We start from the raw sequence: 24,047 nt of genomic DNA on the forward strand, positions 1-24,047 counted from the left end.
AAAATCAGAGCAAGCTGAGTAATAACTAATCAGTTTTGATTTAAACACGCCATTGGTTGTGAAGAATAATTGTGAAGTACTACTCCCAAAGTAATCTAAATAAACTCAGTTTGCAATACTGAATATTGGAGTGATTTGTTCAACAGTTTAGCGATTCGAACGTTAGCAGAAGGTCCTTAAATATCGGAATTCCCCAGTATTCATTACAATACGATATTTGGACCGGTGATTCCTTGAGGCTTTGTTATTCCATTTTTTGTGATAGTCGGATGTAGGAACTTTTGCTTTGTTCTCAGGAATTTCGATATCGGTTTCGTTACCTCCTTCGCTATTTAGGAATGTGAAGCGATCCCTCCATAACTTAAGCACACACACCCTAGAAATTTCTGAAATAATGTTCGCGTCGATTGTTGTAGCCAGCATCTGAAGCTTTTCGTACTCACACCTTTCGCTCTTACATTTCTTTTTTCTTAGCTAAGCGTATCTTCTTCCTCTTCGCGTTACGAAAACGATCTTATACAACGCGTATTCTGAACCCGTCCGCGGCTTGACTGCTGCAGCTTCTTTGTAACATCGCAGACCCTGAATTATCCGACCTTAGGACCTTACTTGACCAATCGGCTATTGTCATGGTGAGAGTAGCCATCGCATGTATCGAAACTCCGGAATATCCGGCTTCTCCATCCCAATATTCAAAAGCGTGGTGGTAGTAATGAACTGTTCCTAAAATGGTAGAGCTTTGTGGTGCTTGTTTCGGCAACGTACCGGAGCAGTGTTCAGCATAGGACTACCAATGTCGATAAGCCTTCGCGGAGTGCCTTTATGGCAACATGAAGATGCATAAATATGTTATGTTTCAAATGATATTTATTGAGAATGAGTTCAACAATATTACAGTTTATTATAACAGTACACATATTTTTACTATCGCGAGCCTACAAACAGTACAAAAGTAAACTTAACATACAAATATGCGCAAACTACAAAATACAGAACAACTTTTATAAAAAGTTCAACATAAACAAACCACAGAATAAAAAGGTATAACAAATTACTTTTCTATGTGTGTGTTAGAATCAAATATAAGAACCCCAACCAATATACATCGCAGCAAGATTATCAATACTCGTGGCTTCAGCAATCAGAAAACTTACTTGCCCTTCGGTTGAGAGAGGCATACTGTTTGCCTGTGTGCGTTTAACCTGTCATTAATTGAATTTAGTTATTATTATATCACTACGTTCATAGTCATAAATACTTACATAACCACGTAAGCGCTCTTCAATACGACGTACATCCATCAATGCCTTGGGATCTGTCAACTCTAATGACGGTTTAGTTTTACCGCTAAAACTACGATTCAATGCAACCAAATCATAAACGAATGGTCTCAGAACCGACATCAAAGTTTTCGATTGTTGTTTTAGTACACGCATTGTTATCTCACAGCAGCGTCGAAACATCCCCTCAACACCCAATGGACCCATAGCAAAAACCATATTATGCGTAAGACGAAATGGCACCAGTTCTGGATATGCGAATAATTCGCCTTGATTGAAAAGACAATTGAAATCCACATGAACAGCATCGCCGTTCGTTTCATCAAAGAGTAAATTTTCGCCATGTCGATCACCTAGGCCAAGTATATACCCCACCATAGACATAACAGCAACAGTTTTCACATAAGCACAGCGTGCCTCATACCAGCTATTCGGTGTACAAAAGCGACGACGTAACCATTCTTGGAAAACTGGCGGATGTGCCGGTAGTAGGGTGTCAAGGAAGACACTTCGTTTCTTTTCTATGGAATCAGTTTTTGGTAAGGCACATTGGCGCAACATTCGGTCTGGGAGACCTAAACCACGCATTCGATACACGGAATTACAAATGGCACGAAATGAGTTCAGATTGGGCAACCATTCCACTAAACCGCATTCCTCATTGAAAGGAATCGCTGCGTAAGTGCGAATGCGTAAACAGCGGTGGCGCGCCTAGAATAAAATTAAGAATTTAGCAGAGGTAAATATATTATATTTTGTAGTTTTCTAAACTAGTATCAAAAGCGTTGCAGAAATCATCAAACCAAGATGCTTTATCGAAAAAGGGTTTAGGTTTTCGGCTGCTACACAGAAGTAGTGTAGAAGCAGTAAAAATAATGTACAGATATATCCTTATGATTTAACATTTAAGTTCGGATATTTCTAAAATTTTTATTCGATGAGAATTAATTAAGGCAATACCCAAACAAGCTAACCGAGTGTTGAGTATGTTTAAGTAAGTAGACGGCAAAATTTGTGCCGTGCTATTTTTTAGTTTTTCCTACAAATTGGCGGGGCCGGTCCTACATGCTTTTGGCCTACTCCGAACGGCATTTGCAAGGCGAATATCGCTGCGAACCTTTTCATGGCAGAAATACACTTGCCGAAGAGCACTCAATCTTAGAAAAGCGTTTTCTAAGTATTTTGATGTTGCTTTATCTTGCGAACCCACCGCCGCAAAAACGAGAACAGTTTTCCACATTTCCTTTAATAGTTTCCGACCATTATGTCATTCACCTATTGTGCATCTTGGTCAGGTGATTGAGTTCAGATGGACGGCATGGATTGTATCCAAACAAAAAATTTCTAAAAATGCCCCTATCATAGAATTTGACACCGCTTATCCATATCAGCAACCACAGCAAAAGCACATCGTATTGATCTGATGTTTTGCAGATTGCTAAGTTGCAGGCAATATCTAAAATCAAACACACATGAGTTCTGCCGACTTGTATGTAGATGTTCAAAGGATGTGAAGGTAATAGTCTAGTTGAGGGGTCGACTGCTAATACGCTACCAAAAATATCGAGAGAGGTGTCAAACGACGCGTATTAATCTCGAGAACAATAATCCGATGGCGGAAAAGAAACATTTTATCTCTGTCCGGAGATATTTGCATTTGAAGTTGGCGATTTCCATGTGGTTGTTGTTGTGTTTGTACCCCCAAAAAAAATTGTGCATCGCCGTGGCGGTAGCCACGGTTATACCACACACCCGGACTTGGCATGGCGTAGCCCAGGGTTATTTTTTATAATCGCGGCCGAAGGCCGCCAACGCAGAAAGGTGTTCTGCGCAAAAATACTATGGATCCGACCCCCGGTTTCGGAGGTACCCGCGGGTCTTTTTTCGGTTTTTCGTTAATATCTTTTGAACGCGTTAAAATTTTTATTTTCCGCCTTCGGGTTATTAATACTGATGTCAAGACGCGTCGTTTGACACCTCTCTCGATATTTTTGGTAGCGTATTAGCAGTCGACCCCTCAACTAGACTATTACCGATGTGAAGAGGAGTTGGTAAAACATTAACTCTTCTGGGAGCTTTCATGAGAAAGAGAACCTCAGACCAAAAATTTGTTTTTTATTAAAACTAACAAACCCTTGCGAAAAACGCTGTTAAATATATTAACACATCCGAAAAATAACAAATTTTAACATTAAATACACTTTAAATGACTTTTTTTCACTTTTTAAAGTAAAGTATTTGGCCCGCTTTTTTTGTAGGGATGAATAAGGTAGTTTTGAAATAGCTGTCAAATTATTTGTGGTTCTCAATTCAAGTGAATGATAATTGTAGTAAATACAGGAGCTCGTCTTTATTTAATAAAATTTAGTTTTATCTCACATTGGGTAAGTTATTACTATTTTTTGTACAATAAATAAAACAGTATAGGCCTTGTCCCACCCGTGACAAAAAAAAATTCTTTTTTTCCTTAATTAGTGATTAACCGTTTTTTCGTCTTTATTGCCTAAAAGTAGAATTCTATTGCGAATGTATACCACAATTGCAATTTCGTTTCAACAAAGTTATTTAAGAGATATGCAGTAGTGAAATATGTCCCACCCGTCACAGATATGGGTGGGACCGTTGTTGGAGGTGGGTTAACAGGGCTAATGCGCCTTATAGTGAACAAAAATGTTTCTTATAATTATGTTAACAGAAATTTTTATCAGAAACTAGCGGACCCCGTTGCACTTCGTAGCAACCAACCAAAAAAAGAAATGAAAGATTATAAATTTTTATTATGAAATGAATGCATTGTATTTCAAAATTATTAATGTCAATCCAAAACATTTGGATATACAATATTTTTAGTTTGCCCATTGGAAGCGAGAACAAACAAACAATTTGGAGTTCCAACTCTTGAGCAGGCCACTTATAGCTGTCCATGTGAAAAGCACGGCTCCTCCAAATTTAATCCGCATATTTGAAGCGTTTGTCCTTGTGCCTTATTGATGGACATGACAAATGATAGACGCACTGGGATTTCAAAATCAACTAACCATCATCTCTCCTTCCTGTATCTTTCCTAAAAATTTCATGGCAATATATCTATCCGTTTTCGAGTTATGGAGTGACAATCAAAATGTACACTTCTTTTTATATATATAGATATGGGTAAAACAACATCGGCGGAAAGAATGAGAAAGACAGAAACTAAAGGAATCACCTGACGATTTTGCTGACCACTTATTGCTGGAAAGGAAAAGAGATCAGATAAGGCGTCAAATAAGGAATGACGAGGAAAATCGTTTCAAACTAATGAAATGGGACAGGCAAAAAAAGAAAGGGAGAGGAAAAGACGGTATAAAGATAGAAAAAGACTTCTCGCGTCAAGTTCAATACAACAAAGCGGAAATTTGTTTTCATCTTTGGGGTCGTACTTGCAATCAGACATTGGGAAAAGCTGTAAATAAGGTAAGAAACAAGAACAAGAAACTAGCAGTCATTCGAAAACTTGTTTTGGAAAATGCTGATGATCCTCGTAACTTACTTCTCCCACCTGAAGGGAAAAGAATGTGTAGGCATGCTATTTCTGATGTAATAAAAAAATTAATAACAAACTTTTATCAGCACGACGATAACAGAATCATGCTTGACCGAAGATGAAACGATGTACTCGCTATTAAAAAGGTTCAGTCACATAATTTCATTCAAGTCAAATCTTACTAGTCTTAAAGTATTTGAACTTAACGTAAATAAAATGTATTCCGACGATGATGAAAGTTCATGGAGCGAGTCCGACTCTGAACCTTTGGCATCTTTAATTTATGGCAAATTATCGAGCGAGTCCGATTCTGAACCTTTGGCATCTATAAATTATGGTCAATAAGCTTTCAAAGTACTTTCAGTTCGAACATGTCTCACCCGTGACACTACAATTAGAATTATGATTATAATAGTAGAAATTAAAAGTAAGCTATTTTTATGTTATTATATTCCACATATGTTAGTGCAAATGGAGATTGTTTAGGATTACTCCTTGGAATGTTTTACCAAACGTCATCAAACAAATGAAACGTTACGTCCCGTCAACTGAAGGAAATTTTATCTTGACTGTATGGCAGCACTGTCACATACATATATGTACCAGTATTTTTCTTTCAATTTTGTGTCATATCATTTTGCGCTTGTAATTTTCATATTTCATCATTCTTAATAAACGGTTCAATCTGTTCAGTTATCTATACTTAATTCCGCGGTACAGTTATGTCTAACATTTTGGTGCCTCCTGTGAGGACTATTTTTTTTGGTTAAATACAAAATGGCAGAATTGAAATTGCGTTCAACGGCAGTCAAATCAATAAGGCGCATTCTTGAGCGCGTAAATAGGGAGACAGTCAACGAGTTGGATGTATTTCAGCTGGAACGGGAGCTGAAAATGCTAGAATCACATTTTACGCGATTTACGGAGAATCACGACCACCTAATTGGATTAGCTGAAACCGCGGAAGTTGCGGCACATGAAGCCCTGTGGGAAGACATCGAGCAGGTGTATGTAGAAGCGTGCAGCAAACTTAATCGCCTTATTGCCGCATGCAAAGAAAAATCACTGCCCACATCAAATGCGCTTACACGCAACAGCCCGACTGCAAGCTTAGAAGGTTGCTCGTTGGATCTAAAACTTGATCCATTAGCTATTCCACAATTCGATGGTGACATGTGCAAGTGGTTGGCTTTTAAAGATGCCTTCGAAACATTAGTGCATCGGGCTTCCTTCCCAGAAGCATTCAAGTTGGGCAAACTTCGGCAAGCTGTTAGTGCCAGCGCAGTGCCATTAATCGGAGGAATCTACTCAGGCGGCTACGAAGAGGTGTGGAAAGCTCTTAAGGAGCGCTACGACAATAAGAAGCAACTTGCGGAAATACACGTGTCACGTTTCCTTAACCTCAAAGTTGCTACAGAGGAATCGGCTAAGGCATTACTTGTCATTGTTGATACGGTGCACGAGACTCTTCGTGCCCTACGCGTAATGGAAATCCCTGTTCAACATTGGGATGCTTTGGCAGTGCCAATTGTGGTATCGAAATTACCAGCGCTAACGAAGAGAGATTGGTCCATGAAGTGTTCGACGCATGAAATACCAACTCTAGACGATTTACTTAAATTTTTGGAGAGACGCGCTCATAGCATTGTTCCAGAACCATCCAGTGGGCAATCTGCGCGACAACAACGACAAGTGAAATCTCACATGGCATCCACTGAGGTTGGACAATGTGCACATTGCCAAGGTGCTCATCGAATCACAAGGTGCCCCGCTATCACAGCAATGGGGATAGATGCGCGCTTTGAAGCAGTCAAAACTTTAAAGCTATGCTACAATTGTCTACGTAGTGGTCATTCTTCACGTCAGTGCCCCTCTGGTGGTTGTAGAAGCTGTGGCCGTAAGCACAACACGCTTTTATGTCGTGACAAACCCAACAAGACGGCTTTGCCTGCAGTGCCAGACGAGGCTAGTGATCAAGCGAAGCTAAAATCAACATCATGACTAACCGTACCTGCGAAAGCCTGCGTTGCGCAATCCCAGGCAATCACTCTTTTGGCAACAGAGCGTGCATATGCCTTTGGAGAAAGCTTAATTCAACGCGTGGCTCGTATTTTATGTGATCCGGGATCGCAGGTAAGCTTCATAACGGATCGCTTGGCAAACTCTTTGCAGCTTCATCGTCGTAAATGTAATGTAAATGTGGAAGGCGTCGGGGCTACAGTAAACACACGAGCAAATGGCAGCGCAACGCTCACACTTAAGTCGACAACGAAGGATTTCAGCATACAACTTGAAGCACTGGTGTTACCGTCCATTACGTCTGAGATTCCCGCAGTGAGGGTTAACGTAAGCCAGTGGTCACATTTGAAAGGACTCGATCTGGCTGATATTTGGTTTGGTACGCCAGGAGCAATCGACGTTCTCATCGGTGCAGATGTATGGGGACAAATCGTACAGGGTGAGGTCATCGGTGCACGCCAAACGAACCTTGCGCCCAGCGTACACACTTTGGTTGGGTGGTATTTGGCCCTGCAACAGTATCTTCAGTTTCCAATGTTTCATCGCTTTCGTTTAAGACCGTCGTTGGCGAAGATGACGTTCGCCTAGAAGAACTGGTGCACAGGTTCTGGAAGATTGAAGAGGTTCCAACGGCGGATGAATCTGACGAAGATGAGTGTGGTAAAATATTTGATACCACACACTCCCGTACACAAGACGGACGTTATGTCGTACACCTGCCCTTGCGGCGCGACGCTCCACAGCTTGGAGAGTCTTTCTCGTTGGCCATGCGCCAGTTCGAGCGGTTGGAACGACGCTTAGTTTCAGACCCTACACTGAGAGAAAACTACGTAAAATTCATGAGAGAGTATGCTACTTTGGGCCATATGGAGAAGGTAGAATCACCGTACGACCATACGGGCTGTTATTATATCCCACATCATGCGGTCGCCGCGAAGTTTCGAGTTGTATTTAATGCTTCGGCGCCGACCACCACTGGTTTATCGCTCAACGACATTCAGCTGGTGGGTCCAACAATCCAGGACTCGCTAATCAACATCCTGTTGCGTTTCCGGCGTTATCAAGTAGCAATTACTGGTGACATTGAGAAGATGTTCCGCCAGGTTTTGGTGGCGTCGGAGCATCGAGACTATCAGAGAATCAGATGGCGAGAGTCTCCTTCCGACGAACTGGGCATATATCGTTTGAAAACAGTCACATATGGCATGGCGTGCAGTCCATACAACGCTGTTCGTGCTTTACAACAATGCGCACATGATAACTACTCGACCGTTCCTGATACTACGAAAGCGATTGTCGCGCGTAAAGAGATACTCCATTCGTTCTACGTTGATGATTTTTTAACAAGTTGCGACAATGTCTCCCAAGCCGTTGACCTAGCGTTGAACGTGGACACCATTTTATCCAACGGTGGATTTAAGCTAAGGAAGTGGAATTCCAATGATAGTAAGGTTTTGTTGTATTTATCTAATAACCCGTCTCTTTCTAGTTACACGTTCACGGCATCTGTGGCAACGGTATTGGGACTGAGGTGGGATTCGGTATCCGATCAGTTATTCTACCATGTCGATCTTAATCAGGCAAGTCAGATACCTACAAAACGACATGTGCTCAGCGAGGTGGCACGTCTTTTCGATCCTGTTGGACTAATAGCACCAGTAATCATAACAGGAAAGCTATTCATTCAGAGAATGTGGTCTGCGGGTCTATCTTGGGACTCGCCTTTACCCGAAGAACTCCGTGACGAATGGCTCAAGTATCGTTCTACTTTGGAGGCCCTTAGCGAAATCCGTATCAATCGCTGGTTGGGCATGGTTCGGAATAATCAACCCACGTTACACGGGTTTTGTCACGCCAGTTCACAAGCATATGCTGCTGTTATATACATCCAAATAAATGACGCGGATGGGGTGCGCTTATCATTACTAACTGCACGAACAAAGGTAGCACCATTGAAAGGTGCGACGATACCCCGCCTTGAACTTTCGGCTGCGCTTCTTCTGGCTGAGACTTTGCATAATGTGAGAGGTGCTTTGCGTTTGGACGCATCTCCGTACATTTTATGGTCCGATTCGGCGATCGTATTGTGCTGGCTGAAGAAGCACCCAACAACACTAAAACCATTCGTATCAAATAGAGTTCGCAGGATTCAAGAGCTAACATCTCCCGATTGCTGGTACCACGTTCGCTCAGCACAGAACCCTGCCGATTGCGCGAGTGGGGCATCACTCCAAAGGAATTGCTGAATCATCGGCTTTGGTGGCGTGGGCCAGGTTTCATAGAACTTCAGTCAGCCGAGCAAGACATTCTACTTAGTCAAGACGAATCAGAAGTACATCGTAGTGAAATGCGCATCGTTTCAGGAGTGGCTAGTCTTCCTTCTGCCTATCCACTAGCAACTCGACGCCTAGATGGTCAGGTCATACCATTGGACGAACGATTCAGTTCCATGCAGCGATTATTGGGTACGGTGGCCATCATACTGCGTTGGTTGGGTAGATATCGACACCTTCGCCCACCTGTCATAAGTGCCAGAGAAAGAGACGACGCATTGGATGTTTTGATTCGCATTGAGCAACAGAGACACTTCAAAGTCGAAATGAATCAGTTGACGACTGCTTCAGGTTTGTCATCTTCCAATAAATTAATTTCATTGAATCCATTTATAGATGAGCATCAGATGTTACGTGTCGGAGGTCGGCTCGCTAAGGCAGATGTAGAGGATGATCAACGTTTTCCTATAATACTTCCGAAATCTACTCCATTAGTTCAGCTTCTAATACGACAAGTCCACGAGACCACGCTCCATGGTGGAACCCAGCTGATGCTGCATACTTTACGACGCAGGTATTGGATATTGAATGCTAGACAGGCCGTCAAAACTTGTATACACAGATGTGTGGTGTGTCGTCGTCATCGAGGTCAAGTGTTCCAACAGCAAATGGCTTCGTTACCCGGGCAGAGAGTTAAGCCTGGAAGACCGTTCGTTTCATCTGGCGTAGATTACTGTGGACCGTTCACTCTGCGTATCGGTGCGAAATGCTCTCGTACTCTCGTTAAAACGTATTTGGCAATATTTTTATGCATGGCTACTAAGGCCGTTCACATAGAAGTGGTTGACGACCTGTCCGCACAAGCCTTCATCGACGCATTCACCCGCTTCATCAGCCGTCGCGGTCCGTGTTGTGATTTATACAGCGACAACGGCACTGCCTTCGTAGGCGCTAATCGACTTCTCCAGACTTTTCGGCATGGCAAAGCGCTTATACTCAACACTCCTTAGCGGGCACAGGGACGAATTGGCATTTCATCACACCGAGTGCTCCTCATCAAGGTGGTCTTTGGGAGGCTGCTGTCAAGAGCGCTAAACGTCACTTGGTCCGCTTTGTTGGTTCGCAAACTTTGTGGTATGGTCAATTACAGACTTTAGCCGCACGCATTGAGGCGTGTCTGAATTCTCGTCCGGTAACTCCGCTCTACGATGATCCTCACGACAAACTTGCGTTAACACCCGGCGATTTCCTTATCGGCGCTCCGCTTCTGGCTGTTCCAGAACCAGACGTACGCCATATTCCAACCAACCGCTTGAAGCAATGGCAATGGGTCAGACAAGTGCACCAAGAATTCTGGCGGCGATGGAGTGAGGAGTACCTGACCACACTGCAACGGCGCAATAAGTGGCAAAGGCGCAAACCAGATATAAAGATCGGCGATATTGTGGTGGTTAAGAGCGAGAACCTACCGCCAACTCAGTGGCGCATGGGTCGTGTGACAGGAGTCCATCCTGGCGACGATGGTGCCATACGCAATGTCACCTTGAATACCGCCAGTGGAATTATGAAGCGAGCTGTCCAGAAACTGTGCCGCCTCTTCGACCAAGAAGCTTTCGAGTCCGCCGACTCGACCGGGCAGGATGTTTAGGATTACTCCTTGGAATGTTTTACCAAACGTCATCAAACAAATGAAACGTTACGTCCCGTCAACTGAAGGAAATTTTATCTTGACTGTATGGCAGCACTGTCACATACATATATGTACCAGTATTTTTCTTTCAATTTTGTGTCATATCATTTTGCGCTAGTAATTTTCATATTTCATCATTCTTAATAAACGGTTCAATCTGTTCAGTTATCTATACTTAATTCCGCGGTACAGTTATTGCTAACAGAAATATTTAAATAAAATTAATTACTTTTATAAATTCGCAGAGTTTAACTAATACTTCATGTCACTAGGGAATAGCTTGTCTTTTTTGTCCCACCCGTGACAATTTTTAAAATTAAATTTTTTCCAAATACGTTGTAATTTTACGGATCTTTTTTTATTGGTGCATTAACAATTGACTATATTTTCAAAAAACCTATTTTTAAACTAGGAATAAATTGTAAAATTTATTAAAATCCTTTAACAAACATGCAATTATGCGTACAAGTGTCCCATCCGTGACGATGGAATACCCCTTCTGTAAAATACGGTCCAACGAGCAAGACAACCCCGCAAATCGCGTAAGTTATCGCGAAGTTGGCCTGACTAATATCGTATCTAAGGTTCTGTCTAGGCCAAAGTTTTTAAACTGACTGGTCCTTATCAGTATCGGCTTCGATACTGATATTAAATATATTCATGAGCTTACCTGTGAATCCTGATGTAGAAATCGTTTAACCAATCCATTGAATTCCATCAAACGAAAGTCTTTACGCAAATCATCTTTTGGTTTCACCATTACGTCGTAACTTTTGCCGTCGCTACATTGGATGCTAATCTTTTTCGGTTTTGCCGCTGAGCGCAAAACAATGATTTCTTCTTTAATGCTGCTTATATAAATCTGTTGATAAGGAAATGGATTTGAGGGCACCGACAGAGGGCTGGACGTCGACGATGATAGCGCAGATGTCGATGATGAAGCCTCAAAACTTCCAGAGGAACGTAATAAATCCCCTGATGAAGTCATTGCCGATGTGAGAGGGAATGATGCCTGCATATACTTCTCGAATGGCAATAAAATATTCGAGAATTTCGGATCTTCAAATAGTTTAGGTAGCTGTTTAACCAACGTACTCAACTCGTATGCGCGATCATGCGCCACATCTTTGTTCGTTAACTCAATCAAACGTTCAGTAAGTGTATTGAAATCATTTAATTGTTTTTGAAATTGTGGTTTTGACAAACGCGCATCGGTAAAAATCATTTTACAACGTTTAACACGATTTGTTTGTGATGATTTGAGTATGGGCAATAACATCCATAGCGATTGTTGTGGGAAACGTTCGAGTAATTTGATAATAATTGTACGCAACACAGCAAACACTTCATTCGATGGATGGCAAATACGACTAAGAAGCTGTGAGAAAGCCGTATAAAATATGGCAGTTGGTAAACCATTGGAACAACTATTGATAAGGTCATTCATTTTATTTGTCATCTCTTGCATATTGTGCGCTTTGGCGGTAAGTGCTGGATCGCTAGATGCAGCCTCACACACCGAAGCGCTACGTGATGTAAAATCAAGCCAAATACTTAGCAAGCGTGGCAATGATTGATAAATATTCTCACAGCCGCTCTTTAACGATTTTGCGTAATTAACCATAATATCGAGTAACAGTTTTCGGCCGTTATCGCCATTTTGTTGTTCGGCTGAAAAGGATTCGTAAATCTTTTCCATATACTGAGCTAGCTGCACATAACACTTCTCTGAATTGCGATTGCCAAGTATTGCCTCGCGGAAATAACGCAAATTGCGCTCGGCGCAGCTATTCATTGATTCGGCGCTATAGGTCGCTTGCAGATATTTTGCTTCCGCATAGAGCGCACGCTCAGTTGCGCCCAGTGTGCGCACATTACGCTCACACTGTGATTCGATGCGTTCTAAATGCTCTTCAAGCAATTTGAAAGCATGCGTCTGATCGCCTTTTTGCCACAAAAGTTTGACCTTTTCAATGAATAACGTTTTGGGCGCATAATCGGCTGCTTTCATTATGCACAACTGTGCTTGCTGAAGACTGCCGGCCATTCGATACATTTGTACGCTACGTAACCATAACTTGCCAATTTCAGCATCAATTGCATCGACAACTAATTGCCGCGACGTTGAAGATCCCGCATTGGAAGTTACAGATGATAAAAGGCGTTTGCCCTCCACTAGCAAGTTACGACGAAAACACAATATGGGTTCCATAACGCGCACCACTGGCTGTAGCACACTCAAGCGCCTATCCCAGTCATTGAAGAAATCGCGCACGTTCGAGAGACATTCAACCTCGTTGGCTGCGATGACTTTATGCATTAACTGTTTATTCTTTTCCATTTCATTCAGTAAATGTAATTTAACAACTTCTTCATATGAATGTGGATAGGATTTTTGTTTTATGCCCGAGCAGCTGCGCATAGTCGCAAGCACATTACGTCGTATAACGTCCAGGCGTTGTGTGAATTCAGCCAATGTTGTATCTTCTGCTTCCATCGGTTTGATAACGATGGGTTGGCGATAGAGTAAAAATGCATCCGCGCATTGTATATTCCAGTTGGCGGTTTTACGACGCATCACGGAATCCTCGAGTAACTCCTCCAACTCTTCATAGCGTCCCAGACGCCATAATAACTCTGATTTACATTCCTTAAAATAATCATCGGTATAATGGTCAGTTAATTTCTGCCACAAGCCATCGGTTATTAACAGCGCCGTTTCGGGTGTGTCCATGCGCAGATAACAGTTTATCATACCTTTAATGTGTTCTTGACTCACAGGCTCATCACTACTCATTAACTGCTCATAGCATGTTTGTAGCTCTTGTGGTCTATCTACAATGCGATTTACCATAATTTCTTCATCCAAACTTAGATTCGTCTTTTTAACGTATACTGCACCCTCTACAGAATCTGCATCCAACAACTCGCCATGTATTTCTATCAAAAATGAAATCTGCGCTTGCAAACGCTGCTCCGCTTCAGCCTCTTCGATGTATGCCTCCAAGTACATTAGCGCACGCGCATACTCATTCGAATGATAGTTCGCTTTTGCAATTAGTAATTTGTCGAAACGTCGTATAAAATCGCGCATACATTTATAGTTCTTATCATCCTCTCCCGCTTTAGCACTTACATTATTCAAACGCTGCCATTCGCGTATCCAACGCTGCAAAAAATCGATTTGTTCCGAACAAAGCTTCGTGCAGGTGCGACTTATATGATCTGGTGCATCATATTGCGCTACTTGACCACCCGATGTCAGATCAGCCGCATACTTAGCGGATACAAACTCTCTCATACCAGATGCCTCATAAACTGGTTGTTCGACAATGTCATCACTGCTAAATGTGAATACCGCCTCAAATTCTTCATAAATCTTTTGGCGCTGCATATCCGTGCCATCTTGCAGGGCATGCAATAATATATATGGAAAGAAAGTGACTAGCGTATTATTATCACGTTTAATACTGGGCTTGTAGGAGTTCAACAAGTGTTTGGTTTCGTCTGTTTGTACGTAATCAATTAAGCGCGCTGCCCAATTGAATGCCCAGTCGGCGTAAGTGCGACAATAACTGCTGTTAAAAATTGGATGATTGCTACAAGTACTATCACGCCTTGAATTCGTATAGCATGATGTGAGCAGCGGTTCCATTACTTGACGCATGCGCGCCGGCATTGCTTCCCATACATTCATTTTTTTATTCTCTAGTGGTGAAACGCCACACACAGCTAGTGTTTCTTGTATTGCCAGCGAGAAGTTGTCGACATATTTGGTGTCCTTTTGAAATTGATATGCGCGGCAAAGTTCGGTTAGCGCCATTACAGCAAAACCATCTGTATGCACACTTAACGGTAAATCATCGCGCTGTGCAAATGTATGACTTGTCATAATATAACTGGGATCGATGGCGCCCAATTCGCCGAGACATTTGGCAGATGAAAGCTGCAAATTTACATCTTCATGCTTACATCCAGCTATCAAAGTATCAACTACCTTTTCAATAAGCGGATCGACAAGCATTTCACTCAGTACCATATGGTTAATATCTGCACGCTGACTGGCTATGAAATTTCGTAGATATGTTAAACCATAAATGCGTACTTGCGAGTTTTCATTAGTTATTTGACGATAAAGAAAACCAATTTTATCCAGCAATGTCGAACGTTCACTTTTCAGTACCTCTGTTTGGCGTGCGATGCATTGACGTATGGCGGGTGTAACGTTTTCTATTTGCTCCAGAAAATACAAATCAGGTATGTAGACTCCTAGCAGGCTATCATTTTTTAATATGACAAACTCATATATAGCGTTCACTTCTGATTCGCGGTACGATAGTAACGGTTGTAGTGAAGCTACTATGCGGCTTAATGATGGGCCCAGTTCTTGTATGTTTACAATATGGAGAAAAATATTCCAAATCTTCAAGCATATCGTTTGTAAATGACGATCTTGTAGAGTTAACACAAAACTCAACATGGCAATGATTTTGAAGCGAAATTGTGTAACATGTTTAGCTCCAACAAAACGTAATATTTGTCCGAGACTATAGAGAGCCTCCTCTTTCAATGGTTTTTCGAATGTTGGCTCAGCAAGGCATGTCTCAAAATAAGTGATCACGCCCAAGAAACGATCGGCTATGAATTTAGCAAAATCTCCTGTCCTGCTACTTGTTTGTGACAGCTGTGCAACGCCTGTTGACTTGCTGCTCGACGCAATAACTCCTCTACCGGCTGCGGCTGCACTATCGTTGAAAAGCAAACATTGGAATGCTTTCATGACAAATTGTGGATTTCGATTGAAGTAGATGAGGAATTCTGAAACTGTTTGCTAAAAGCAATTGAGATTAGTGAAAAGGTGTAAATGTAAATAAAAACGGTACAAAATCATTTCTAAGTATGGCGACTTGTTCGCTGGCAAATTTATAAAAAAAATTTAAGATTTTTTACAAGTGTTTAGTATTTGATGAAACTTTTCTAAAACAAATCTCCATATAGACCACTTGTAAGCATTGTTGTCAAAAGGCAGATCTCCGTTAATATTAATAGAGATAAAATAGAACAAAATTGGTGGATTAGGTTATACTGGACACTTGTGTTAATATGAATTTCGATGCGCTGAGACTATAAAAAATATACTGACAATCGCTTTGCTACCCTCGCAATCTCGACTGATGCCTATCGAGGAGAGCGTGCTTACGGCAAGGTCATTGATTCTGCGTCGGCTCGTGTCATCCCCGCTGGAAGAATAGCGGAAATCCGGACACACTTTCCAGCGGAGGTCGCAACTTTAACGGGAGAACGTGACATTATAAGGCAGCACGACCCTAGCGACCCCCAAATATACAGCTTGTGGATAAACACAAGTGGCTGGAATGGGAGGAGCACTTACAGAATTGAAACCTCTCTGCCGGTGTAGATAAGCTATGGTCTACCGTAAAGTACCTATCGAACCCGACTAAGCACAACGAAACAATATCCAGCGGGTCAGAGGGTTAGAATATACCCGCGGTAGATATGCCTGTCGTAAGAGGCGACTAAAATACCAGATTCAAGGGGTTGTATAGCGCAACCTTTTCAGGTTGCCAGCGCAATATATAGCTTCTCCAAACTCAATTGCCAACCTCACCTATCCGTGGCGAATCCTGTTTCATTAACAGCCGAGGCTCTGGCGTCCCCAAGCTCTTCATGGAAGTTGGGGGTGGGGAGGAAGGGATGGCCTGAAGGTTTAATATAGCCATACAAATCGTTCTCGAGATGGTCGGGCTAGTACCTTAATGGTGCTGTGCTACCGGAGCGTGCCGGATCTGTGTCCAGCAAAGGACCATCACATCGATAACACTACCCAAAGCCTTCGGGGAGTAACCTTATCGCTACAGCAACAACAACAACAGCAACAAAATATCCATCGCCTTTTCGAGCGCTTTTTGCCGACAATACGTAATGCGTTCCAGTTGACAAAGCCAGAAGGCAGGGGAACAGACGCGCACACACGCATAAACACAGCGCGTATCCTATTACCATCACCGTCAAACAAGTTTAAGATGCCATCGTTCATGCTAATATCCTCTAACAGGAGTCGAAGGCAACTTGCTGTTTCAACAGGGGTGGACCATAATGAGATGGGCGTTGGTTCCACAATACAGTTAAAGAGATGGTTGGTGTTATTGCGGACACTTTGCAAGCAGGACATACATTTTGTATGTCGGGGTTGATTCTGGATAGGTAAGAGTTTAACCTGTTACAGTATCCAGATTGAAGTTGAGCTAGAGTGACTCGCGTTTCCCTAGGCAGGATGCGTTATTTTTAACCCAAGGAGGTAGCCGTTTATTTTGTTGCGAAGCTCATCGATCTGTGGGCCTGGGCCTGTGGCCATTATTAAGCATTCATCGGGGTAGGAAACGATAGTAACTCCTTCTGGTGGCGAAGGTAGCTTTGATATGTAGAAGTTAGACAAAAGTGGGGATAGGACACCACCCTGTGGCACCCCTTTTTTAATTCTTCTTGGTTTTGATGTTGCGTTTCAAAATTGCACCGATGCCTGTCGGCCACCCAGATAATTTGCGGTCCACCATTTAAGTCTTGGGGGAAGGTAGACCCTTCCAGGTCTTGCAGTAACGTGCCATGGTTGACCGTATCAAAAGCATTTTTTTGTGCTATGTAGTTTACTACCATGCTGATGCTGATGATTGGCTAGTTGCCAATTTCGATTCCCAATGCAGCCCGTTCTATATACCCGAGCGACTCGGGATTTTTTCCGACTTATTATGCAAACGGATTTTACAGTGCATACTGATAAAAAAAAAAACTTGGCTACTTAAATGAAATGAGGCATGAACACTACGAAGATTTTGACCGGAGCTCTATTGTATGGTTGACTGATTGATTTATTTCTTTAGTAATAAGAGGATTACTTGTAATTAGATTGATATTATTTACAAAATTTGGATCTGCTATTTTTTTACAAAATCTATACATTTTATTTTGAATGGTTTTATATTTTGCTCTTGTTTGATGTCTTTGTTGTTCTTGTTGTAGCAATGTTTCGCCCCACCTAATAGCTGCGACCGATCACAAATTGTCATCAATATCCTCTAACGGGAGTCCAAGGAAACTTGCTGTTTCGGCAGCGGTGTACTATAATGAAAGGGGTGTTAGAAGCGTTGGTTCCACATTACAATTAAAGAGATGGTTGGTGTCATGTGGGGACACATTGCAAGCGGGGCATACATTTTGTATGTCGGGGCTGATTCTGCATATGTAAGAGTTTAACCTGTTACAGTATCCAGAACGAAGTTGAGCCAGAGTGACTCGCGTTTCCCTGGGGAGTATGCGTTCCTCTTCCACAAGTTTTGGGTACTGTTCTTTGAGTACTGGATTCACCGGGCAATTCCTGGCATAAAGGTCCGACGCCTATTTGTGGAGTTCACCAAGGACCTGCTTGTGTTTTTTTGCTTCATACGGCTGAGTTCTCAGGTCCCGTATTTCCTCAAAATGCTTACGGAGATAACTCCTTAAGTCCCTAGGCGGTGCTGGCTCATCAATGAGATGTCTGTTGGGATGCCCAGGTTTCTGGGTATTCAACAGGAACTGTTTGGTTAGTATCTCATTTCTCTCCCTGATGGGGAGTATTCTCGCCTGTTGTTGTTGTTGTTGTTGTTGTAGCGATAAGGTTGCTCCCCGAAGGCTTTGGGGAGTGTTATCGATGTGATGGTCCTTTGCCGGATACAAATCCGGTACGCTCCGGTACCATAGCACCATTAAGGTGCTAGCCCAACCATCTCGGGAACGATTTATGTGGCCACATTAAACCTTCAGGCCATTCCCTCCCTCCCTACCCCTAAGTTACATGAGGAGCTTGGGGTCGCCAGAGCCTCGTCTGTTAGTGAAACAGGATTCGCCGCGGATAGGTGAGGTTGACAATTGGGTTTGGAGAAGCTATATATTGCGCTGGCAACCTGAAAGGTTGCGCTACACAGGCCCTTGAATCTGGTAGTTTAGTCGCCTCTTACGACAGGCATACCTACGGCGGGTATATTCTGATCCCCTAACCCGCTGGGGTAGTATTCTCGCCTCATTATAGATGGTGTTCTGGGAACATAAGAAGACAGCCCGTGGCGGATCTGAGCGCAGTATTTTGGCAGGCCTGCAGCTTCTTCCAGTGGGTAGTTTTTAGGCTTGGCGACCATATAGGGGACGCGTAGCACGCAAACGGCTGGCCAATTGCTTTGTATGTGGAAATGAGCGTTTCTTTGTCTTTGTCTTTGTTTGATGTCTTCGCATAATGTTATGAATATTCTAAAGTTCTAAATAAATAAATAAATAAATATTCAGAGGTCCAATTTCGATCCTCGCGAGGCTAACTTTGAGGAACGTTGAAATTACTTTTTACTAAGGGATCTATCATATAGCTCTATTAGCGATCGACTTTGGAGGTAGCCGTTTATAGAATCTCGACTGTAATTTAAGTATTTTACATGCAGTAGATCGGTGGATGATTTAACGCACCTTGACATCCGTATTCATAAGCCTTTTCAAACTAAAGTCAGTACATCTAACGATTAATTCAATACACTCGTTGCCTATCTCCGCCTCTTCGGTTAGATAAATATGTGTGTAGATACGAAGAAACGATGCAACAAATATTGTTGAGATAGGTTTTCGAGTTACTTTTGATATGCATACTATCAGGCCCTTGCATAGCGGCTCCTTTACACAATATGGAAGAATCATTGTCGTCAAAAGCCGATAATAACGGCAGATAAACTCTTGTACACAAGAAAAACCCAACATCTTTGTAAACTATTGAAATAACATGAAGTTAATGTTTCACAATAAAACGTAGATAACAGAATTTTCTTACCGCCTTTAAAGAACGTGTCAAACGCACACCATTTTTCAAATATATCTGCACTACTAACTGTACAGCCAACGTGAGAGCATCACGCTTATACCAATTCCAAAGACGTACTGATTGTAAGCCATGTTTGGAGCACATTTCGGTCGCACAAATCACAGCCTCTTGTACGACAGCCGATTCCGGGTGTAAAAGGAAGAAAAATGTCAATTTAAAGAAGTGAAAAAGCCACATTTCGCTTATGGCACTATGCGCACAACACGAAACAAGTTCCAGTAATTTCAATTGATTAAGACGTTGCATTACATTTGACGATGTTGAAGTTGAAGATGTTGTGGGCTGTATGTGCAGTGACTGCAAAATATGCTGTAATATATATTGTGCGAATTTCATTAGAAAATCATCACCTGCGACAGAAATCAAATGGGGTACAAGAGTGTGCAATATTTTTAGATTAAGCGTAGAAATTTCTTTCGCGCTCTGCAAAACGTTAAAGAAGTCTCCAGAACTAATATGTGACAATTCCAAATGACGGCCAATTGGCGTGTATTCAGATTTGTCTTCTGTGACCAAATGTTTCCATATTGTTTGGCGCACACTCGCCGATAGCGACGGTAGGGGTTTACGTATATTAGGCGTAGCGATGCTTTCGTTATTACTTTTAATCAGTATTAAATTGTGAGCGCGCATATTTGCTTGCACCTGAGCTGGTGATATACAATTGTTGTCATTACAAATTTGACAAACTACTAAAGGTTCTTGTGAGATTTTATCCGCAGTTAAACCTAAGGGCGATAAACGAATAAACAAGCGCATGAGCGTTGCAGTACCTGCACAATATGAATTACGTAGCATAAGCATTAATAACGATGTATCATTGCTAATAGCAGTAATATAATTACGTAAAACATCATCTTGAGATATCCAACCACATGCGATTAGCGTTTGGAGTTTTGTGCAAAAACTCTTGCGCAAACTAATTAACAATTCTTCAGACAGAGTTGAGCGATCGTTAGTGAAAATTACGCGTGCTATATCTTGATATCGTTTACGCACGAAAGCATCTACCTCAGCTGGTCCATCTATATGCAAGCTAGCAAATGCACGGAAACTTTCAAATGCTAAAGCTTGTAGATAAGGTGGTGGTTTACGTTCGCACACTGTTACATAAATCCAATCACTTATATTTGCAAGTAGAGTATTTTGCGTACTCATATCCAAGGCGTTTCTTAAACTTATACTATTCATAATCAATGCTGCAATATCAATATATAATTTTGATATTTCAAAATCCTTTAGATTCAATGTCTTAAATTGGAGTATATAACCATGTATGACTTTGTTCAGTGGCTTTGTTTGTTCTTCGTCGTCTTGCAAGGTTGCAAATAAATTAATGCTATTATGATGATTTTGTTGCAATACTTCGTCAACGGTGTATTTGATCAATGCGTTGAGTTGTTTGCGCTGACAGCTGCGATGCTCGGCGTAGATGAAAGCACGCAGCCAAATTTTCAAAATATTCAATGCATCTGCTTTAGGTGCAGTGACATCTAATGTTTTGAAAATAGTTTTTTTGAAAAACTTTGAAACACGTGAAAATTGGGGGCAGTGAACATCTGCGCGCGCAAGTATCACTGCTAATAAGTATAATATATTTGAATTTCTTTCTGTCAGCGCCATCAATTTGTCTGCCTCCGTTACAAGCACCTCTTCTTCACCTTCCTCAAGCGGCAATTGTAGTATATATTCAATTATACCTTGTATTAGTTCATTTAACTTTTTGCTATAATTTTTACTCTCTGCTCTCGATTCAAGCTCAACACAATTGTATAATATATTAATGGTTATATGCGCTAATTCATGACGTGTCCACTGTAATTCCCTACCAAACCGTGTTAACGTACGCATCATAATTAACGTCAACTCTTTCAAGTCATCCAACTCATCGAGATGTATGCAGCGCACATGCAACCAAAATGCCACTTGCGACCATATTAAAAGTAATGCTTTCATAGTCAATAGTGCATAATGTTCTAATAACGCCGTACGTTCACATGCCAACTCGAAAATGCCATGACAATAGCGTAGTGCTAACTTTTTTGTACTTAAATCACATTCACGTACCGCTTGTAAGCCACAAAATAATGATTCAATAAATATATTCGGTAATAATGCATAACCAATTTGCGTAGCATTATAAAGCACACGCAGCAGGGAACGTACCCGCTCATCTACTTTTTCATAGGGCACGCGTATCGTTTCAAAGGCGAAATGAGCATCAATTTCACGCAAACACAAATCTTCACTAAAAAATGTAGTAATCTCGATACGCGAATGGTTTGCAGCTTCAGATTGACCCTCCAATTCACGCTGTTTGTCCAGCCATTGTAATCCATTTGTTAGTTGCTCAATGGCTTTTACGTAGGAGATAACTAGGCGTTCGAAGAGCAGTGCACGATTTACCAAGCAAGAGTGCAGTATCTTTTGTTGTATTTGAATGTTTCGTTCGTATAGTCTAAAAGGCGATTCCAAGCGAACGATTTAACTAAGTAGATGTTCCAACATGCATTTTTGCAAGTAGTACTTACGCTTCGGCTGCAAAACTCCTACCATCATCAGCTTTGCTAGCGTCACCCAATCCTTTAATAAACTTGTTAACGATCCAAAGCACAAATGTATCTTGAAAACGATTATTGAGTTCACGTAGTGAAGGTCGTATGAGTGAAGGTTCCCGGCAGAGTATATCATCAACGAAAGTGAATACATCATTCATATCTGTACCATCACGTGCTACTAAATTATAGAGTAATATCCAGATATCTTTACGTCGTGTTGACATTGCAGGTTTTCCCTTATTTTAACATAAGAAAACACAAAAATCAACGCCAAAATATGCAAAATTTTAAATTATACTTAGCGCAAAAATTTGTTGAACAGCAGACAAATGTGACAGCTGATAATCAACTGTTAAAGGCCAAAAGTGTTGCAGAGCGTCTGAAAATGGTTGTCATATGAACATGCAACTGTTGAGTGATAGATAGATATTAGCCGTGTTTTTTAACACGCGTATATCCGTTTACGCTTAAACTTTATATTGACTGCTAAGGGACAAACTATAAATACACCTCTGAAATTGCTGCGCATAAATTTTGTCCTACTAAATTTCAATACGCATTATACTCAGATGTAACTGAAATATGTGTCTTTGTGTCACCCTCTACACTAATTCTATGTATTCTATGTGTGTCCACAATTTATCGCAACTGATTCAGCTATATGTTATACCCTATGGCCATCAGAGCGTTGCGTCTCCGCTTTTCGGTACACCGTGTTGCTGTAGCTAGTTGTTTAACCACAGCCGCTAGATGGGTCTCCTAAGCATTATCTAAGCGAAGATAGGCGTTTTTTAACACGCGCAAACGAAACGTATACGCGCGTGTTAAAAAACACGGCTATTGTTACGAATATTAGCAAAACTAAGGAGTGCTGCCAGCTCTAAGCCGATCTAAGCAGTGACGTGAATGCACATCAATAATTCAATCATTATGTATCTACATAAACGAATAAATAATTGCGTCTACACATATGTACACATTCCGACGAGCAACATTTACATACAAGGCAGCAAGAGATGAGATGTCACACACCGATGAATTTACTTATACGCTTATGTGTGTGCGGGAGACTGTAAACTACAAACACATGCATATACCTTATCTGAGTTGTCACAAGAGAGAGCAATAATTTGTGCACGTAGTTGTGGCTGGCGATTTTGTAGCCGAAACAACTAGTAACTTCTGGAAATCGAAGAGCCTAGAAGTATGCAGCGTAAACTATAAAAGCGGCGCCAGCGAGTAAGAAGTAATTCAGTTTGAGTTGAGCAATCAATCAGTTATTGATTAAGCACGCGATCTGGCGGCCAATAGTAGAGTTTCATTTGAGTTATCAATCAGTTTGGTTATTAAGCAAGCGAGTAGCAAAGTATAAGTGTATTGTGAAGTACTTTAATAAAGGCCATTTTTCCATTATTCAATATTGGAGTTATTTATTCAACAGTTTAGTGATTCGAACTTAGCAGAGGATTGCAAATAAGAGTATTTTCAAGCAATTTCGTTACAATTGGTGTCAGAAGAGGAATTGTTGAATAAATTCCAGAGGACAACAAGGACATGGCAAAGTTCAGTGAATTGAAGATCCAGCAACTAAAGAAGGAGTTGGAAGCCCGTGGATTGAATACAAGCGGCGTTAAACTCGAACTTCAGGCACGGCTACGAGAGGCAATGGAAGCAGAAGGAATTGATGTGGACGAGTATGTTTTTTATCCTGATGAGGACGAGACAACAACAAAAATTGAAGAGAAAAATGAAACACCGCAGACAATGGCGAACACAGACCTGAACATGAT

The 24,047-nt window shown here is 41.6% G+C and overlaps 1 protein-coding gene across 1 annotated transcript; it reads right to left on the reverse strand.

The window, feature by feature from the left end:
• Nucleotides 1-855: 855 nt before the first annotated feature.
• mei-41 (meiotic 41) lies at nucleotides 856-22,587 on the reverse strand. The gene is made up of 6 exons (XM_067783006.1): nucleotides 22,231-22,587; nucleotides 19,649-22,157; nucleotides 19,294-19,587; nucleotides 11,456-15,616; nucleotides 1,263-1,991; nucleotides 856-1,202 (listed from the first exon to the last, which is right to left on the reverse strand). Exons 1-6 carry the CDS (start codon nucleotides 22,479-22,481, stop codon nucleotides 1,077-1,079), a joined length of 8,070 nt encoding a protein of 2,689 aa, XP_067639107.1. The 5' UTR covers nucleotides 22,482-22,587; the 3' UTR covers nucleotides 856-1,076.
• Between the last annotated feature and the right edge of the window lie 1,460 nt (nucleotides 22,588-24,047).

The sequence above is a fragment of the Eurosta solidaginis genome, chromosome 4, assembly GCF_040869045.1.
Source record: "Eurosta solidaginis isolate ZX-2024a chromosome 4, ASM4086904v1, whole genome shotgun sequence".
NCBI classification, from domain to species: Eukaryota; Metazoa; Arthropoda; class Insecta; order Diptera; family Tephritidae; genus Eurosta; species Eurosta solidaginis.

Coding starts and splice junctions, on each gene's coding strand:
- mei-41 (XM_067783006.1), bottom strand. CDS start 22,481: ATGTCAACACGACGTAAAGATATCTGGATATTACTCTATAATTTAGTA. Junction 22,158..22,230: donor AGGAGTTTTGCAGCCGAAGC/GTAAGTACTACT, acceptor ATCGCCTTTTAG/ACTATACGAACGAAACATTC. Junction 1,992..11,455: donor TTCTACATCAGGATTCACAG/GTAAGCTCATGA, acceptor ATTTTATTCTAG/GCGCGCCACCGCTGTTTACG.